The sequence below is a fragment of the Trachinotus anak genome, unplaced genomic scaffold, assembly GCF_046630095.1.
Source record: "Trachinotus anak isolate AG129_WGS33_773 ecotype Australia unplaced genomic scaffold, CSIRO_AGI_Tana_v1 ptg000014l, whole genome shotgun sequence".
Classification (NCBI taxonomy): Eukaryota; Metazoa; Chordata; class Actinopteri; order Carangiformes; family Carangidae; genus Trachinotus; species Trachinotus anak.
In genome coordinates this window covers 19,184,582-19,204,497 of record NW_027273865.1, presented here as the reverse complement: position 1 = coordinate 19,204,497, position 19,916 = coordinate 19,184,582, and the positions used below count along the sequence as shown (strand labels likewise).

Sequence of the window (19,916 nt, the reverse complement as noted above, 5' to 3'; positions counted from 1 at the left end):
TGTAACCTGCAAAATTTTTGCATGAGCAGTATGTACAGTAAGTAAACTGATAATCCAAACAAATCAAAAAGGTTTGAAAAGTTAAAAAGTTTGAATTCTCATAACATCTTGTGCAAGGACATATACTCTATATTGAGAGTACTTAATGTGTGTATTTTTACATTTTTCAAAAGGAAACAATTTTTATATTTTATTTTTTGGACATTCTGGTGTAAACGGTGTCTAAAATTAGGGCATCTGAGAGGGTGTGGCAACAGTTAACTGATATTTGAGATCTATCTTTGCTAGGAGAACCGTCATAGTCCTACATATCCTTTTAACACTGATGCAAGATCTTTTTTATTTGTTTGTTTGTTTTGTTTTTTCTCCACATAGAGCTGAGGTTCGGGCTAGCCTCTAGCTTGTGTAACTCAGTGCCACCTCTTGGGTTTTCTTTCACTGGCCTTTCTCAAAAGAAATTCTGAGGTAAATCAGGTCCACTACCTACTTACTATAAGAAGCTGAAATCTTCATGATTTTGACAAAATAAAACAGTAATTTATATGCGAGCACGGATAAAATTACAAGTGCTTAAGCATTTGTGCTTACATTTGTATTTCATATCCATAAAACTCACCATTAACTTCCTCTAATGCTTTTTTTCTTTTTTCTTTTTTCTAGCTGTAATCGCTGCTGTCTAAAAACGCCTACATCATTCAGTCCTTCTGTTGAGCTAGCTACAACGTTTAGCCCATGAACATCTTGGGCTTGTGGGAAAAGGTGTTCATTAAAGGCCGTCAAAACATAAATATCAGATAAACCATAATATTATATCATTTTTCAACTATCTACCAATCTTATCTAAAGGTATGAAGCGAGCTGAGGAATAACACACTGCTGAGAAAGGCCTGGCAGAGCAAAGTAGTCAGCTTGTATGAGGTTTTCTTACCTCTGGAACTTAAGTTTTAGTTCTTCATCTCTTTTGTTCAGGTTTCTATCTCCAAGAAATATTTTGACTCTTCTGACAAGTTCATCTATATCTGATAAAGTCTATGAGACTGTATCTATTTGTATCTATCTTTATGTCACCTAGTTGAATGCTTTTCTTCGGCATGTGCCATTGTTGTCTGACATTGTTATTTCATCTACTCCTTCCTCCAACTCCAAGTACTGCACTTGGTGCCATGATTTATTGTCCATACAAGTCCTCTCTGCCAAACCTGCCTGGGGTAGGTAGTGCAGTGGTGGCCTTCATGGTGATGAGGTGGTTAGGACTATTTGGATCATTCTTGTTGTCCATTGTAAGAGGGAGGCTGTTTACAATTACTATAGTTTTTTACAATAATGCCCTTAGCGAGGCAACAGATTGAGTGTACTGGGGAGAGTGAAAGTGTAGAGTTTAATACATTTCTTACAGTCCTTACCTGTCGCTCCCACGCTCCACCAGCATGACCCATGGGAGTGTGTAATAAATGGTATGTGATATGGTGCTCTGTGGGGATGACTGTCAGTTTTTTTTTTTTAATCAGCTACGAAGGGCTGAACAGTGTAGTGTTCTTCCCACATTGAGCACAGCATCTCCATCTAAAAAGACATTAAGATCATGTTGCTTTTTGTCTCTTGTCTTTGCTGGTCCTCGATGACCACGAGTTCTGCATTTTGCTCAAGTCCTCAAATCACACAATACCAGTGGCTGACAACATTGGGCCCCCATATTTAACTGTCTGCATTTTCGCCCTCTCAGATATTGTACTAATGAAATTACCAACAGTCATTGGAAATCAAAAATTCATCCTTGTGGAGAACTCTAATTAAAACACCACAAGTTCTGGAGCTCCAGTAAAACTTTTATCAGTATCATCAGTTGCAATGCAGCAACATTAGGCAGCGTCTGCATGCCATTCAATAATTTCCTGGCATTTCCTCTAATGTTGCATTGAGAAAGTAAAATCTTCGAGACTATTTTAGTGTCATAGCTAGGGAATATTCTGCCAGCAAATTATTGAGAAGGGAACAAAATGTAGGAATGCAAGGGTTAGTAAATGGTCCTACTGATGGATCTGTGTTTCTGCCTGTGTCAAAACAGAGCCAGGACTGAATAGGCCTCCTCATGACCCTCTGGCCTCAGTTCCATGTTCAGCCAGCCCAGGAAAGCCTGAGGTTTGGAGGTTTCAAACCACAACGACCTTCTCGCTCCTTTTGCTTCACTTTTGAGCTTTTTTACTCCGAAATGAGACACTGGATAAATTACGTTGACTATGAAGGGCCCCCTTGTTCACTTAGAATAATAAAGAAAAGGTACCCTGGTGGAGAACTTTGCAGTAATTTTGCCTGTAAGTGTGTGTGAGTACGTCTGGGCTCAAGAGTTGGTTGAGTGAGACAGATCCGGGAGAGGAGAGAGAGCGGGGGAGAGCCTCATTTCCTCCATGATGGATGAGCCTATTAGCTGTCTGGTGTTAGCACAGGTTTAGCCTTACACCTCGGTCTCGTGGCACACACCATGGCCGATTATGGCAACCAAAGGGAGGAGAGAAGAGGAACTGCTGAGTATAAGATGACAAGCTCAGCTTTGGAAAATGTTGAAATGAAAAGAAATAACACAAATCAGCTCCTGTATATTCACAAGAACAACCAGTCCTACAGGGACCACAAACTCAACCAAACCATGGTGTGGGTGGATATGGTTGGATTTGGATATGGATTTTGATAGATGGGTTGATGGTTTGGTCTAGGCTTAGTTGTTGTTTGTGTTAATATGAGTAGTTCTCATTTCTGAAATTAAGTGCCTGATAAAGGTTGCTTCACCAAAATATACCCATTTAATCACCTTACCTTAAAGTTATAATATGTAATTTTTCCACATTAAAATGTCTAAGAATGACTAGACCAATGTTATATATTTTTTGGAGTTATGCACTTACATTATCCCAAATGTTTCTAGCAATTCTCAAACCAGAGAAATAGTGATTTTAATCAGGGTAACAGTCCGTTTCATTTGGTCAATGTCAATGGTGTCATATCCCCTATGTGCATGCATCAGTGTTGTGGTTGCCCTGAATGTTTTTCAATAAAGATTGAAAAAAAAAAAAGTGGTTGCTTTCTAGAGGCAACCACGCAAACCATTTGTTTTGAATTAATTTCTCTGGGCCTAAATAAAACCATGTAAAGGCATTTAAGGGGTAACGTATTGTATTTTGATACGTTTGTTTTAATGCTGTCAAATAATTAAAAACTACAATATTTCCCTTGTATTGTATTTAGATTGTTCTTAAGTACAGTTCTTGAGGAAATGTACTTAATTACTTCACCATAGCTGTACTGATAAATAAAATACAAAGTAAAGAAGAATAAGACAAGTCAGTTTTATCTTAATGACCGAAAATCACAAATTTGGCTTAAAGGGCTTTACAAGTTTGTATATAGCTCAGGAGGAGCAACAGAGGCGGATCCTCCAACAAAGAAAACAGAACGTAGACAACAGTCTTAGCTGGAGGTCAGACTTTATTCTCTCTCTGTTCTTACAACATGTGGTCTTTGTACGATATCAAGTCTAATAGCAGAAATTAACACAGTAGATCTGTAAATCTTGGGACACATTCTCGTGAACACTAATGCACATATGACAACATCCCACCCCTCCACACACACACACACAAACACACACACACACACTTCTACATTAACACATACACACACCCTTCAGAGGTGGAGTCTTTCCAGAGGAGAGTCCACCTGATTCCCTCATCCATCCACAGGTTATATTTAGGACTTGTTTGACGTACCACTGCTGGGGCTTACAGAGTGGGCAGATGGGGGTTGGAGGGTGAGGGAGGTTGAGAAGGGGTGGGGGGGTTAGAAGGCGATGGAGGGTCAAAGATAGTTGATATCCCTGTGCGTGTCCTCTAACCGCTCTCACTCTCTATATAACCCCCCACCTTCTCTCTGCTGCCAGCTTTCTCTCCCATGCAGTTCTGCCACTTCTTTCTTTCTTTCTTTCTTTCTTTCTTTCTTTCTTTCTTTCTTTCTTTCTTTCTTTCTTTCTTTCACTCTGTATCTCAGTGTCGGCCCACCATGTGTCCTCCCTCACTCACTCTGTGGAACATGTGTCACTTGCACTCTCCCTGGCATGCGCTCTATCTCTCGTGCTCTCTCGCGCTCGTTCTCTCTCTCCCCAGCTGACAGCATGTAATTGAAATGGTCAAACACATGAAAACATGACAAATGGCAAGAGGTATTTGTGCCTCATCATCATTGCAGAGCCACTCTCGCTCTCTCTCCCCTCAGCTGGAGCTTGGCTGACAGCTTGTAATCGAACTGCTCAGACAAATGGCAAATGGCAGGAGATATTTGTGCTTCATCATCATAATTATAATGGACAACCAAACCCTTTCTCCTCCGCCCCCTGAACGTATCTACACACTTGGCAGCAGCGCAGAATGAGTCAACATGTGTTAAAATATGAATTATGAGTCTTTGGCCTGCACATGTTGTATTTCCCATCAGAGGGTCCCTGAGAAACGGGATATGCAGATTAACAAGATTAAGGCAGATCAGCATGATTAAATGTGTGTAAGTGAATGGAGAACAACAAATTGATTTTAAACCCATCTTACGTCTGAGCATATAATTTTTGGCTCGCGCTGTGTGATCACTGCTGATCCACTTCTGAAGTCCTCTAAACTAAACAAGCCGGGAGGATCAAACTTCCTGGTGCCATGTTGGAGGGTTTTTTCTGCTAAGAAAACAGATAAAACAGAACAAAAACAGAGCTAAAACAGTAATCAGGATAAGCAGGCGGCACCATGCTGGGCCACTGAGCTGGGTTTGATCACCAACAGTCAGTCCTGACAGTTAACACCATACACTGATAAAAGCTGTTGGTGTCACTCAGCTCATCCACAATCCTGTGAGACATAATATATAAACTGTGTTTATAGAGTTTGTTGAAGTTTTACACAGTTACAAAAGTTGACACTATAAAAATTTAAATAAATGGTAACTATATAATACAGCCTGCAATTTACAGTCAGGTACCAAAAGAATACTTGTTTCTTACTAGTACTTCAGTGTAGGTGCAGTGAAGGAAAAGGAAGACAAAAGAAATAGATTATGTTCTAAGTAAATAAGTAAACACTGGATACCTACAAGCTACAATACTGGGGGACAAAGCTGAAGTTTGGGAAACATGGTGTTACTGCAGATCCTCTGCAGAAGCACAGTATTTTAACAGTTACAAAACTGTGGGGGTACAGTAAGATAATGAAAGGGGTTTAAAGGCTATTGAAGAACATATAAAATTATTTTTTTCAATTTATCAGTTGCCGATCATTTTAATGAGAAGTGTTGTACTGTATATACAATGCTTATTATTCTTAACTGTGGACCATATCCACTCACTAACTTTTTCCAGACCTCTCGGTCTTCATCGGTGGGTGGAGTGAGCTCGGTTGTCATGTTGTTTATGAAAATCTCAGAAAGCAAGTGGATGTGGAAAGTGGATCTTCAGTTGAGGAAATATTCAACATTTAAGGAAACATACACATAGGTGCTTTTGTTTTTTTGCTTTTGTTTTTTTTTCTGACCTTTAGACAGAGCCAGGCTGTTTACCCACTTCCGATCTTTGTACTAGGCTATACTGTCTCCTGGTTGTAGCTTCATATTTAATGCACAAATGAGAGTGATATTAATCTTCTCATTAGACTCTGGACAAGAAACCAAATAAGTTTATTTGCTAAAATGTAAAACTATTCCTCTAAGATTATTTTTTGTCAAACCACTATTTCCAGACTGAAGAGTCAAGATTCATGGTCAGTATATATTTTTGTTGTTTTTCAAATCATCAATTTTGCTTGATTTGTCTCCACACCTATTGCAAAAGCTTAAGGGTTGTATTTGTTGTCTTATGAATACGCAAATATTATTTTTTTGTTCTTTATCTCTGATAGTGTATAGTATGGAGATGGACAATGTGGGGAGAGAGAGTAGAGGGAAACATGCTACAAAGGTCCCCAACTAGATTTGAACTGGGACATTGAAGCTATGTGGTCTTAAACCCCTTGTCCTCCAAGACACTCTTTTTTCTTAGTCTGACCTTAAAAAAAAAAAAAATAATAATAATAATAATAAAAAACTTTTTGAGATACTTACAATACAAAAAAATCTGCTCATTTTAAATGTTTGCCATGTGTTGTTTTGGTTTTTTTTTTCTCACCTTAACAAGCATTATTATGTCGAGCTTGTGGAATAAGTGTTTTGTGATAATGAGAGAATGAAACATGAGAAAGAAATTGCACAGATGTCAGCCTGTAACACTACACCATCCTGGTGGGAGATCTCTCCATGAACAGACTGGTTTTCTTTTCTTAACAGAGTCTTAAGAGTTTTTCTGCTTTCACTGGGAGTCTTAAATTAATGGTGCCTGGCAGGTGGTGGGTGTTATGTCTTTTAAATAAGATATTCATGCTTTGATTTGTTTACTTGTTTGTGTTCCACTGTAAGACATATTCATTTGATTGGTTAGATTTTTAGACTCTTCATTTGTTTCATCTTGGTACGCTGGTTTTCAGTCAAACGTTTTTAGATTTGATGCCTAACACGGGCTTTAGTAGCAACCGTGATTTTGGACAAAAGAACAAGAACATGTTACGCTATAATGCAATCCAGCAAAACACCATAACCTGTTACTGGCTCGCTGAATGAAAACCTGTCTAACACAGCCAAACAAAGGCTTCATCAGGTTATATTTATTATGGAGATTACATTGTGAGGTCTTCCTGATATTTTGCCTGCCACATATTTATCATGCTGTGCTGTCTATTTGTGTTGTGAAGTCTTTTTTTGATTGAGGTATCATTGGAATGAGGATCCAAGTAAAGACCAGTGGTTAAAGAGTTGTTGAGGTCTTTTTATTTCACAGCAGAGCACAAAGCACAGCAGGGAGAGTTAAATCATGCTGTCCTGCTGTTTTATTGTAGCTAACTCATGTTGATAATGATTTGATAACATGACACTGCAGACAATTACACGCACAGGAATGTCAGCAGGGAATGCAACGTCTGGAATATCAGCAACTGCTCCCCGCTGCCAAATGTATAATGAAGTTGTTTTGGTATCTCCAGCTATCTAAAGCAGCCATCTTTCAGCTATCCTAAGCAGCTATCTTATGTCTCTGTCCCCTCCGACATCAGACGGGGGACAGAACAGTGAGAGGCAGACAACACTGGATACACTGATAGTGCAGGGGTCTTGTTTTCCCATGTGCGTTGCCAGGATGTGATGTATAAATAGGCACTGGGCTGTTTGTGTGTGAGTGCAGGCTTAAGTTATGTGACTATAGCTTGATAGGGGCTGTATGTGGCTGCGAGGCCGCGGCTGGGTGGGGAGCTATGGTGGGTTGGGGCTGTCGGTGTTGTCTCATGTCCTGAGATCTGAGAGGCCTCTCCCACGAGGTGGTGACGGGCAGCAGAAGGGCACGGATTCAGAGTATTTTGGTGTTAATTGAGCTTATTGGCCTGCTATTCACAGCCTTGACGTGATTGATTTAAAGGCTAGTGTGAGACTGTGACAGGGTCGACCTCTCCGGTGGCGGCTCCTTAGATATGAACTCAGGACTGCACAGCTGTGAGGAGTAATCCTCTCGCTTCATTTTTTTCAAAGAAGAGTGAGCAATCCACCCTCCTTCAGTATTTTATTAGTTTTTCCGCCAGTACAAAGGAGAAGAAGAGAAGAGGGGAAAGAGGGGAGGGGGACATGTGAGGGCCTGGCAGGAGCTGCAATTTCAACCTGTGCTGCATGGAGGGGTTTCCACACTGGTGTACAATAGACCAACAGTTATTAAACATGTACAACATTTCTGTTTTTACAACGAAAAAAAGTCTGTAACTATCATCTAAAACCACTGGGTTCTGGAAAGTTCTCTTGAGATCTGCAATGAAACAGCAATGCTAGATTATTTTCTGCTTTCCATGTTTTTATTTATAGATTTTAAAACATTAACATTTGACAATCTGGTAAATACTCTTAAGATTAACATTAATTAAGATTAATACCATTCTTATGTCTGCATGGTAAATTGTAAATCTGCTGCCAGCAGCTGGTTAGCTTAGCTTAGCATAAATACTGGAAACGGGGGCCAACCAGAGCCACTCAATACATTAATATAAATGCTAAGTCTGTCTTCTCTCCTCACTCTAAACACAAATAAGCATTTTTCAAAATTATTCCCTTTAAAAGAAGATGCTTGTAAGCTACAAGCCAACATTAGCATTAACATCTTACCAGCCTTGCCAAGAGTTTCAGCCATCATTGCCTTTACAATACAAGAGGTTATACGCCCTCTGAGAAGTGCTACTTCTTCAGGGAAGACTGGACATTACAGTGGATTGGAAAGTGAGGAGACGGGCTGACATATCTTGTTAGCATGCTAACTTCAGTAGAAGAAAAGAAGTGATGGAAAAAGAAGAAAAACAAGAGTGAGTAAAGGAATGAAGTTTCTTCTAAACTGGTAGGTAAACAGCTGTAAATGCTTAGGTTGGCTATGGTAGCAATGGCAAAAAACTTACAAATAGGTCCTTTAAACTGCATAGAAGTCCAGATATTCTACTGATTTAGCCCCTCAATAACATCTCAAATGACAAGAACAGGGTTTACTGAACATATTTTAAATTCCAGTAAACCTATATATGTTTTTTCTTCTTGTTAGTACAGTTTAAAGCTGATTGACAGGCCCTGACAAAATAAATGGCAACTGCAAGTGTTATTTCAAGTCAGTCATGCTACTTGTTCCTTTAACCTTGCTCACTCCACCACCCCCCTCAGTCCATTTTTAGTCCTTCCAGGCGGGCCTGGCCGACAGTCTAAAGTCACTCACTACATGCACTCCGACCCATAGTAAAGTACAATCAATCCCAGCAGTTAGTTTGGAGTATTCACATTCTGGGGAAGAAGAATATAACATCTCCTGTTATACAACATTCGCAAACAGGCAATGTTTTTTGTCATATCCTCCCACAGAAATTTTAACAATTTAAACAACAAAAATTCATTGTTCAAGCTCACCTCCCAAAACATTTGCGCAAAGCCCCAGCCATTCAAAACACCTCCCACCCCTCTCCACTATGGCTGCATGACCGCGCAGTAGTATTGCTTTCAACTGCATTGCTCCCCAAGGACACCCGAGAGTGGACCTGAGTGTGCCCAGAAACTTCAGCCTTTAAAAACAAAGCAGAGACATTTAACTATTGCAAATTGAGCCATTCAGCATTAGTCTTCCAGTGCAAACACACACATCCACATATTGCATGCAGACATACATAAACACACCAATATCTCATTAGTTAATTTCATTTTTCTGCCATGGCTAAAGGATTTAAGATTATAATCCATATATACTGAACACTTCATTCTGACCTTTTTATTTTTCTCTGCATTATCTCCCAATACATACTGCATGCACATTGAGGACACTTGATACTTTACCAGTCAAACATGTGTAACTCTATTTTAGTGTTTTTTTTTTTTTAGTTGACTCAGCCGCAGGACCAAAACCCTATAGATTTCATTCCTATGAGGTCCTTTTGGACCTATGTCACTGTCGGGGTGGTTTTACTCAGAACAAAGCCAGCTCTTCTGTGTACCAACTATTTTAACTATTATTCCAAAACAAACTATTATTTTTGTGTTATAATTATAATAATACTTTAAATGTAACATATATGGAGTGTTTTTACCACAGCCGTCGCCAATTTTGCAATGACTAGCTCAAGCACTTCTGTATCTTGTATCTTCTGACTTTATTTCCAGCAACTATTATCAAATCTGGCAACTTTTCACATATATTTAAAATTGCATTTTTTTCTGAATGATGGATTTTTGGCTTCATACGGCTTCCACGAAACACAGTAAGTCGTTGTTTTGTACCCAAAAGCAGGATGCAGAGGCAGAGCCAGGTAAGATTAAAAGGCAGTTTACTTGGTCTCCGTTCAAAAACAAGGTCGGCCAACAGGTAAGCTGTCGGGAAAAGTGAGAGAGATCAAAAAGGGAGCGAAGATGAAAGAAAGACAAAACTCGGGCCTGGATGATTATAAGCACAATAGACAATCTGACAATTGTGAACTGCTGCTGGACTGGGGTGTATATAAAAGGTGGCTGATTAGGGGAATAAGGGGCAGGTGTGCAAGCAGGTGATGATCAGGTGACTGGGGAGGGCAAGAAAAGCTGGGGACAATTAGTGCAGAGAGGGAATGACAGGCTCTGGAATTACAGCAAATGTTAGTGCAGGTAGTGGCAGACAAAGAAAAAGCCTTTGGTCATGATAGGATAGTTCTTCACATATTCTAACTAGAAGTCCAACCATGTAAAACTAAATGTTTTCTGCTTTATATCTCAACTTTAGCATCTCAAGGTTTATACCTAAACATAACCACTGTTAATCTTACTGTAGGCCTAAACCAAACCTTTTACATTAGTCAGCCAATCCAATACTACCACTACCCATGACCTCGCTGGGATCACATTTATTTACACTTATTTGCTCTATTTCAAATCTTTTGTGTACTTTTCAACCATTCTCTCATTTTAAACAGGAAACTGTGGAAAATATATCTTATTTCTATGAACAAACAAGAAACAATAAGAAGCCACTGTCCTTGACAGCACAATGCTGTTAAAATGTTGTCTGAAGGCAGCTGGGAACAAAGACGGATAACTTTGAACGAGTAACTTAGTTTCCATGATCAGTGTTTGGTTTACATGAATTCCACGCTCAAGTGTTGAACACGAGTTTTATAAATATTACAGTGTAGAACGGATGTTTAGTTCAAAACAGCTGCAAGAAACTAGAATATATGTTTATACTTTACACACTGTAGGTTGACACAGCACTGTTTTGGTAGTACAAGAACCACAAATGACTGTACTAAACTGACGTTTTACAGTCAAGAAAAGATTATGGAAGACCACCATCAGTTTAATTTTTTTTTTTTTTTTTCCAAGGATTTATCACTTTAATTTCTGTGTTTGGAGCTGCTGAAGCAATTGCGCCACCGTTCACAGTTGTTTCACTTTTTTTTTTCCAGCTGTGAGTAGTTCCTCCATTTCCTCTGGGCATAGCGCTGTGGGACCATCAACAGCAGAATCGTGCATCAAGTGATTCCACTATCCATGCTGGCTTTTTTAAATGTACGTAAAATGTAAAATGGCTAAATTATCCATTTAATTCCAGTAATGCTGATATTTTAAGGATATGACAGGAGTCTTGCTACCTGCCACAGGCTGTAAAGGACATTATCTAGTTTCAAAACACTGGAGGATGAGGAACACAGATGGACTGAGGTGATGAACCAGGCCCATTCACTTCAGTCACCTAATAGCACTACATAAAATTGCATAACAGTGAAACTGAGACATTTTGTGCACACTGTCCTCTCATTACAGCAAATAACAAATTGTGGATTTGGAAAGAAGTGAACAATGTCACTTAAACAGACATCATAACTCTGTAGCAGTGATTAGGAAACAAGAAAACTCCAGCTGCTGCTGCTAACTTTCACTTGTCTCCTGTGTCTGCTCATTCCCCTAGCACTGCATAAATTACAGATTATAACAACACAATATGAACAAAGACATAATTACATGATCCAAGCCTCAACAATTTGCTATTCTACTCCCTGTCAAAGGCAGAACACTGGTTCAGATGTATTGCTTTAAGTGTGAGGTGTCTCTTATTACACTCATAACAATCACAGACAGCCCGTGTCTCTGGGATAGTAATGTCATGCCAGGCTGTGGCAAGGCTCTCCCATTGTTCTCCACTGGATGTTTATAGCTTTGTGCCTGATATATGATAACCAATAAGTGAGAGGTAGTAATTACAAGGCCCACACTGCAGCAGATTGCCTGATGAATGCGTGAAAGAAAAGATGGGGGGGTTCTTTGTGGAGGCTAGTTATTACAAAGACATACAGAGACTTGACATACAGCAGTACTATGCAAGAGAAGGTTTGCAGGGGGAGAAATAAATAGCATATATCCATTTCCTCCACCAAATGGCAAAGCAAATAGCACTGACCCTCTTAAAACAACTCAGCTGCAGGCCAGCGAGTGTCCAAATCAAAATACTCAGTTGCACATATTCCTAGTCTTTCCCCATTCACTGTTCAGGTCAGGAAGAAATAACACAATTAGGTGAAATAAAAACACACAAAGAAAGCCCAATGGTATCCTATTGTAGGGCCCAGGACACAGATTAGTCGTGCGGTCAGACCTTGTGTCTCCTAAACTAATCAGCAGCACAGTGCCAGTTATTCTTTATGGATGTCGCCCTAGGAACGAAGGGGAGAATAAATAGCCACCCAAACTCAATGTACTCAACTGTTAATTTGTAAATCAACCCATCAAGAGGTATCGCAATGGATCAAAGGAGTAGTCTGACAATGCGGGAAACTATACTTATTCTTTATGCTTTTTTGCAGAGTTGAATGAGGAGATCAATACCACTCTCATGTCTGCACAGTAAGTATTAAGCTACAGCAAGCTGCAGATTGGCTTATCTTAGCATAGAGACTGGAAATGGGGGCAAACAGTTGGCCTGGCTCTGTCCAAAAGTAACAAAATTTTCTAAATTTACGAGGGTTATGTGGCTGACTTTTTCTTGGCCTGGTACGTTAACTTCCTGAGATATAATCTGTTGATTAGTGAGCTTTAAAGGTGCTGGTAGGTAGATTTTATTACCTTTGGACCTTTAGGCCAAGCCACACTAGCTATACCATTGTTTCCAAAGTTCTTAAAGAAACTGTTATTAGATATACTTTTACACTTTCCTTATTTTATTTAATAATTTAAATCTTATTATTTTATCATATTTTAATATTTGTTATATTGTTTGTTTCGTTTTTGTTTTTATCTTCAACCATATCTATGTTATTACCTCCTGTCGGTAATTAATGGTTAAATGTACCCGATGTATGACATGAAAACGTTTCTTTGGAGGTGTGGCTCTATTTTGGGCAGGAATCCATACTTGAATTGTAGGCCAACAGCTCTGAGTTTGTCAGTGCAAGTGCATTCAAATGCTCTTAGCACCGTGGTTATAATCGACTACATGATATTTTCCATCAAGGTCAAGGAAAAGTGGTTAGGAATTTTGTTTAACTTTTTGACCAAAGCCTTGGACAAAAGGGATTCTTCTTCTTCTTCTTCTTCTTCTTCTTCTTCTTCTTCTTCTTCTTCTTCTTCTACAGGGCTAGAGCCAGCAACTGGTTATCTTAGCTTGACTAGAAACGAGGAAACAGCTAGCCTCGCTCTGTCTGACCAGAACAAAATCCACCTACCAGCATGAAAAAAGTTCACTAACTATATCTTGGTTGATTAATCCCGACAAAAAATTAAGTATAAAAACACTATAAAATGCTAGCTGGAGCCAGGCTAGCTGTTTCTCTCTGTTTCAACTTTATATGCTAAGCTAAAATAAGGTAAACAAAGCTAATTGGCTGGTGGTGGCAGCTTCAAATCTACCATACAAATATGAAAGTGGTGTCGGTCTTTTCATTGTCAAACTATTCTTTTAAATTACGCAAAATACGTTTTTGAGTGAATAAAACATAATCAGTGATTTTTGAGGGTTCCTGTCAGTAGCTAGTTTCAGAGATACAGACTGAGGGTCACTTAACTGTAAACCAAACTGCTTTGAGGGTCAAACCTTAATCCACCAGTGCTCCCACCTTAAGAGGCTTTGTGACTTGGATACTAATGCATCCTGATATGTGCATCTTACACATATCTCTCTGATAATAATCTGAGGCCTTCTAAGGGCACACTCAGGTTTCTCCTGGCCCTCTCCAATGACCCCTCGCCTTTGAAGTGTGAACTTGAAAATGTTAAAGTGGAGAGGCTGCTGTGTAGTAATGGAACTTCAGTCAAAGCAATTCTGTTTTATTCACCAAAACCCTCAGCACTGACGTACAATTAGATATCATCTCGGAGTCTGGAATGTATTTCCTCCCCCGCTCGATCGGTCTTAATTTGAAGTTGGAGGCTCTGTTTTTTTCTACCTGAAGCCAGATCAGATAAAGCTGCACACACAAGCCTTCATCTAGCTCAATTTGTCGTCCAGAAAGCATAAGATGAGGAGATTTCCTTTTATACGGCAGGGGTAAATTTACAGTCTGATCGTATAAAGTGCAGTATTTAAGCAGCAGTATTTTCACACCTCATTGGACAAGATGAAAATATTGCGTGATACATTCAAAAGAAATTGTTCGCCATTTGGGGAAAAATTTGATTTCTGGCTTAGTGTTAGAAGAGAAGGTTGATATCCAGTCCTATCTGTCTGCTAAACATGAAGCTAGACTCAGCAGCCGATTAGCTTAGCTTAGCAGAAACACTGCATGGAAACAGGTGATAACAGCTATAGCCTGCCCCCTCCGTTCAGAGATCACAAATTAACATATTAATTCTGTTTGTTGAATCCATACAAAAATTGATACATAAAATAAAAACTGAAATGTAAGGTTTAAATTTCACATATTTTGCATGTTAATTAGTGAGCTTTAATGGTGTTGTGGTAGGTTTTGTTACTTTTGGACAGGGCCAGGCTAGCTGTTACCAGTAACACAAAACTTCTTTTAAGGTGCAAAATATACATTTTTTTGTCATCTCTATATAGCCAACATTAGCATCAACAACTTTTTCCTCACCAGTCTAGAGGAAACACTGTGAATCTAGCATCAAACTTCTTATTTTTACTCGCAAAGAGCTGTCTCCAGTGGTGGAAAGCGAGGGCAAGTTTAACTCTGCTTCTGTTTCTGTTACTTTTTCTCTTCTACTGAAGCTAGCATGCTAACCAGCTAGCTAGCCCTAGCCCACCCCGTCTCACAATACTGCTTCGTGATAGTGAGTCACTGTGGCATGGCTGAAGCTCTTGTCAAGCGAACATTATCCACCACCACAACCTGCTCCCGGCAAGAAAGCATGTTTGGCAGCAGAGAAACTTTACATATAGCGCCTTTAAGAGATGTGGCTTTTCTTAGGCCATATGCAAGAGGCCACAACGTCATTCTTATTTCTCAACATATTCAGCATTGCTCTAAATGTTACAAACAAGTTGTTCTCAGGTCAGACAAGTGAAAAACTGCCTTCGACAGACAGAGTTTGAACACAGGGACTAATAGAGATCGTATGCAGTTGACAGCCAATTCAGTCCTGTAGGGCGAGAGGCCAAAATCCTTGAGTTCCACCCCTGTTTGAGAAAAGATCAAATGCTCAGTGCAACAGCTGTGGGGCTGCAGGCTCTCCCCATTCAACCACTAGATGGAAACAATAGTCCTCTACTCTGCACAATCCCTCTTGCATTCATTTATTGCATGTTATGCCTGATTCTGTGCGCTGCTTTGTCTTTTTTCATCATGCCAATGCAAATCACCCTTTTTATTGATTCATGGTGTGCATATATCTCTGTGTCTTTAAAGAGGCCATTCTTCAGCTGCTCAACCCTTAGGCACCTGCCCCTACTGACGTGCCCGTTAGCAAGGCAGTGAAACCCCTACCAGCTGCAGGAGCGCTTTGCTTTTAAGAGAACTGACCTGTAGGGCTCAATAAAGTTTCATATTATATCACGTGAAAACATTAGCAGGAAAGGTGACAGAGTAATTATGAGTCAGCAACAGTAAAACACCACTGGGAATATCATTTTACAACTTTACCAGGCATACTGGAGTAAAATAAACTACTCAGTGTTTGGCTCAAAGTTGTGGTGGAAGATTTCTTATTATGGATGGAAGATGTTGCCTCTTTCAAATTTTCTTCTATACTTTACCGTTATACAATAAATTCAGCTGCCCAACAGTTTAACAGTTATACTTTGTATGCAGAGGTAAAAAAAAAAAGACTGTTTACTCAAGCACTGTATGTACAATGTAGAGATGTTTTTACTTATAGTTTTTCCATTTTATGCAACTTTAGACTTCACTGCAAATCTACCCAACACTAAAGTTGCTCAAATTAGAACCATCTAGAACTTATTGATGAATTAATGCATCAGTATCCACTGATATTACATATAAAATACAACGACAGGGATGGCATAATTAGTACTTTCACTATATTATACTTGGCAATGGACTCAAATGCCCCAAATTTACTGTGCAGAAATTATTGATATTGTACACCAAAGGGGCCTTAAGGTGGCTTCTGCATTTTTAACCTAGTTTTAACACATAAAAATCTAATTTCCTACACCCTGCTTAAAATCAGTGGTGTAGGAATTCACAGTGTAAGCAGCAAAAACTAACTATAAAAATACTTAATTAAAAATACTGTATTCAAAATGTTATCTGAGTAAACATATATTAGCAAAAAATATCCAAAAGCAGAGAATTATAGTATTACACTGATATATCATTGTCTAAGTAGTAAACTCTTAATTCATAAAGTAATTACAGCTGTCAAATAAAATAATCTAATAAAAGTACAGTATTTTCCTAGAAGTGAGGTATGGGTTCAAGCATGAAATGGAAATAGGCAAAGTGGAGTAACAAGTGAAATGTGCAAAGCATGAATGAATCTATGCATTTTACTTGTAACTGAATGATTTAATTGTGGCGTCGCTACTTTTGCTGTAGTACGCGGTCTCAGAGTGCTATTCAGGGCAGAAATGTCAGAGGTATTTGACCATCCTCCAGCATCTGTCTGATAATTTTCCTTGTGTGCTGCTCCGGTTGAAATGTGAGCGTCTCGGAGCCCCCCCCCCCCCCCCCCCCCTCTCTTTGCTCCCCCCTCCCTTACTCCCCACACCCCCGCCCCCTCCTCTCCGTCTCCCCTTGACTGAAGTCCCACTGAGCGGCTCTCAAACTTCAGTGTCGAGCCTGAAAGCGGAGGACGAAGAGCCGGAGCCGACGGACAGACAGGCCGTCTAAACAGCTCCCTGGACCCGCTACAAGCGGCACGAACGGCGGCTTTGATATCTGCTCTGTGTCCGCGGCTGCTGACGGTCGGTTTGAGGATTAACACTCAGCTCTCGGTGTTTGCTTTTGATGATTTTCCTCCATTGTTTGTCAAAGTTTCCGACTGTCACGTTGTAGTTACGGACCTTCATCTCGCCTGTCTGTGGGATTAATCGTTTTAATTCAGCGCTAAACCAGCAGACAGTGTCTCGGTGTCTGTGTGCAGCTGTTTTTGTGTTTTTTTGTTTTTTTTTTGAGTGTTTTTCTAACGGAGCGGTGACGGTAAAGGCAACATTGTGGACCTGCCTTCGCTATGGGGAAATAGCGGGTATCTCTCAGTAACCGACCCAGTGTTATTTAGTTTTTTGGTTTTTTTTTTTTTTTTTAACCTTTTTCATGGTCGTTTTTTAAAAACCCAGACCTCAGTTTTCTCTAAAAGCATGAGCATGGACGGTTGTCCGTTAAAGGTGGTGATTTTTCTGTGGTGTCTGCTGGTGATTTCTGGCTCCAGCTTTGAGATCGGCTCCTACGACCTGGAGAGAGGCAAACCGGCCAAGTGTGAGCCCATCGTGATCCCCATGTGCGAGGGGATCGGCTACAACATGACCCGAATGCCCAACTTCATGGACCACGACGACCAGAAGGAGGCTGCCATCAAGCTGAACGAGTTTTCCCCTCTGGTGGCTTACGGCTGTGATGTGCACCTCCGCTTCTTCCTCTGCTCCCTCTACGCCCCCATGTGCACGGACAAAGTGTCGACCTCCATCCCGGCCTGCAGACCCATGTGTGAGCAGGCCAGGGAGAGGTGCGCCCCCATCATGAAGAAGTTCAGCTACACCTGGCCGGACTCCCTGGACTGCTCCAAGCTGCCCACCAGAAACGACCCCAACGCTCTGTGCATGGAGGCCCCCGAGAACGAAACCAGGACGGAGGTCAAGAAGGGCGAAGGGATGCTTCCAGTGCCCCCTCGCCCCAGGCAAACGGGCAGCAGCAGTGGCCGCTCACCGGGCGGCATGGGCTCCTGTGAGAACCCAGACAAGTTCCAGTTTGTGGAGAAGAGCCAGTCTTGTGCGCCGCGCTGCTCCCCCGCCGTGGACGTCTTCTGGTCCAGACAGGACAAGGACTTTGCCTTCATCTGGATGACGGTGTGGTCCATCCTCTGCTTTGTCTCCACCGCCTTCACTGTCCTGACCTTCCTCCTGGAGCCTCACCGCTTCCAGTATCCAGAGCGGCCAATCATCTTCCTCTCCATGTGCTACAACGTCTACTCCGTCGCCTTCATCATCCGCTCGGTGGCCGGGGCTGAGAACATCGCCTGCGACCGGGAGCACGGAGAGCTGTACATCATCCAGGAGGGGCTGGAGTCCACAGGCTGCACCATCGTCTTCCTCATCCTCTACTACTTTGGCATGGCCTCCTCCATCTGGTGGGTCATCCTCACCCTCACCTGGTTCCTGGCTGCAGGGAAGAAGTGGGGCCATGAGGCCATTGAAGCCCACAGTAACTACTTCCACATGGCTGCTTGGGGCATCCCTGCTCTAAAGACAATCATCATCCTCACGATGAGGAAGGTGGCTGGGGATGAGCTGACAGGGCTGTGCTATGTAGGGAGCATGGACTCTGGAGCGCTCACCGGCTTCGTCCTCATCCCTCTGTCCTGCTACCTGATCATCGGCACCTCCTTCATCCTCACAGGCTTCGTGGCTCTCTTCCACATCCGCAAGGTGATGAAGACGGAGGGCACCAACACGGAGAAGCTGGAGAAGCTCATGGTGAAAATCGGCATCTACTCCATCCTCTACACGGTGCCGGCCACCTGCGTCATAGTCTGCTACTTCTACGAGAGGCTCAACATGGACTACTGGAAGCTGAGGGGGCTGCAGATGAAGTGCGGCTCTTTCAATGGCCACAACAGCGACTGCACGCTGCAGACGTCCGTGCCCACCGTGGCCGTGTTCATGCTGAAGATCTTCATGTCGCTGGTGGTCGGCATCACCAGCGGAGTGTGGGTGTGGAGCTCTAAGACCCTGCAGACCTGGCAGGGCCTGTGCAGCAGGAAGCTGGCGGACAGGACTAGTAGCAGGAAACCCTGCAGCGGCGTGAGCTGCGGCAGCACACACTGCCACTACAAATCTCCTGCTGTGGTTCTGCACATGGCCAAGACTGACTTGCACTCAGATAACCCCACACACGTCTGAGAGGGAGCGTGCATAGACACACACATTCACACTGTCAAATGCAACTACACACACACAGACACAGACACACACACACACACACACACACACACACGCACCTATGCCCTGTGTAAGGAGCTGCTAAAGACTTTATAAGAAGAAGAGTGGTTGAATTGAACTATCAGTTACTCCTCTGCTGCTGCCAATGGACACACAGGTACAGGCATCACTCTGAGAAACTAGCTATAAACAGTATTCACTGCATAAAGGGAAATGTTCAGTATTGTTACCCATATTTTTCTGTTCATAGTGTTCTGTGCAGTAGACATGCCCAGTGTTGCGAAGCAAAGACTGTTATATTGGAGGCATCTTGAGAAATATTAGTCTATCCTCCTCCCTGAAAGTGGCATGATTAACTGTATAAATCTGTATAAATGTTTTATTTATTGTAAATATATTTAATTTAAAGTTCACCTTGGCTCTTATAGTTTTGTTGTTTAGATGCATTTATTAAAGGTCAAGGGAAATGAAGTGCCTTTTATAAGAACTTTGGCCTTTTTGGAGGATAATAAATTAGTGGAATTCATGTTCAACTTTCTCGCTGCCTGGTGTTATTGTTATTGTCATTTTGATAACTGTCTGACAGTGAGTGATTATTTGACCATTTCAACAGTCTTAAACAGAGATTTATTTGTCAAAAACGATTGCTAATTTTCCCAGATTTTCCTGCCATTCTTCTTCAGCGGGACACCCCGCCAAATGTGTTGTTTTCCAAGTTTATGCTACACACCCCAGAGGTGCCCCCAACAGTAATCCTCCTAAT

The 19,916-nt window shown here is 41.3% G+C and overlaps 1 protein-coding gene across 1 annotated transcript; it reads left to right on the top strand.

Moving 5' to 3' along the window:
• Nucleotides 1–16,797: 16,797 nt before the first annotated feature.
• On the top strand, nt 16,798–19,686 carry fzd9b (frizzled class receptor 9b). The gene has a single exon (XM_071496760.1). The coding sequence runs from the start codon at nt 17,357–17,359 to the stop codon at nt 19,112–19,114; it is 1,758 nt and encodes a 585-aa protein (XP_071352861.1). The 5' UTR covers nt 16,798–17,356; the 3' UTR covers nt 19,115–19,686.
• The last annotated feature ends 230 nt before the right edge of the window (nt 19,687–19,916 follow it).

Coding starts and splice junctions, on each gene's coding strand:
- fzd9b (XM_071496760.1), top strand. CDS start 17,357: ATGAGCATGGACGGTTGTCCGTTAAAGGTGGTGATTTTTCTGTGGTGT.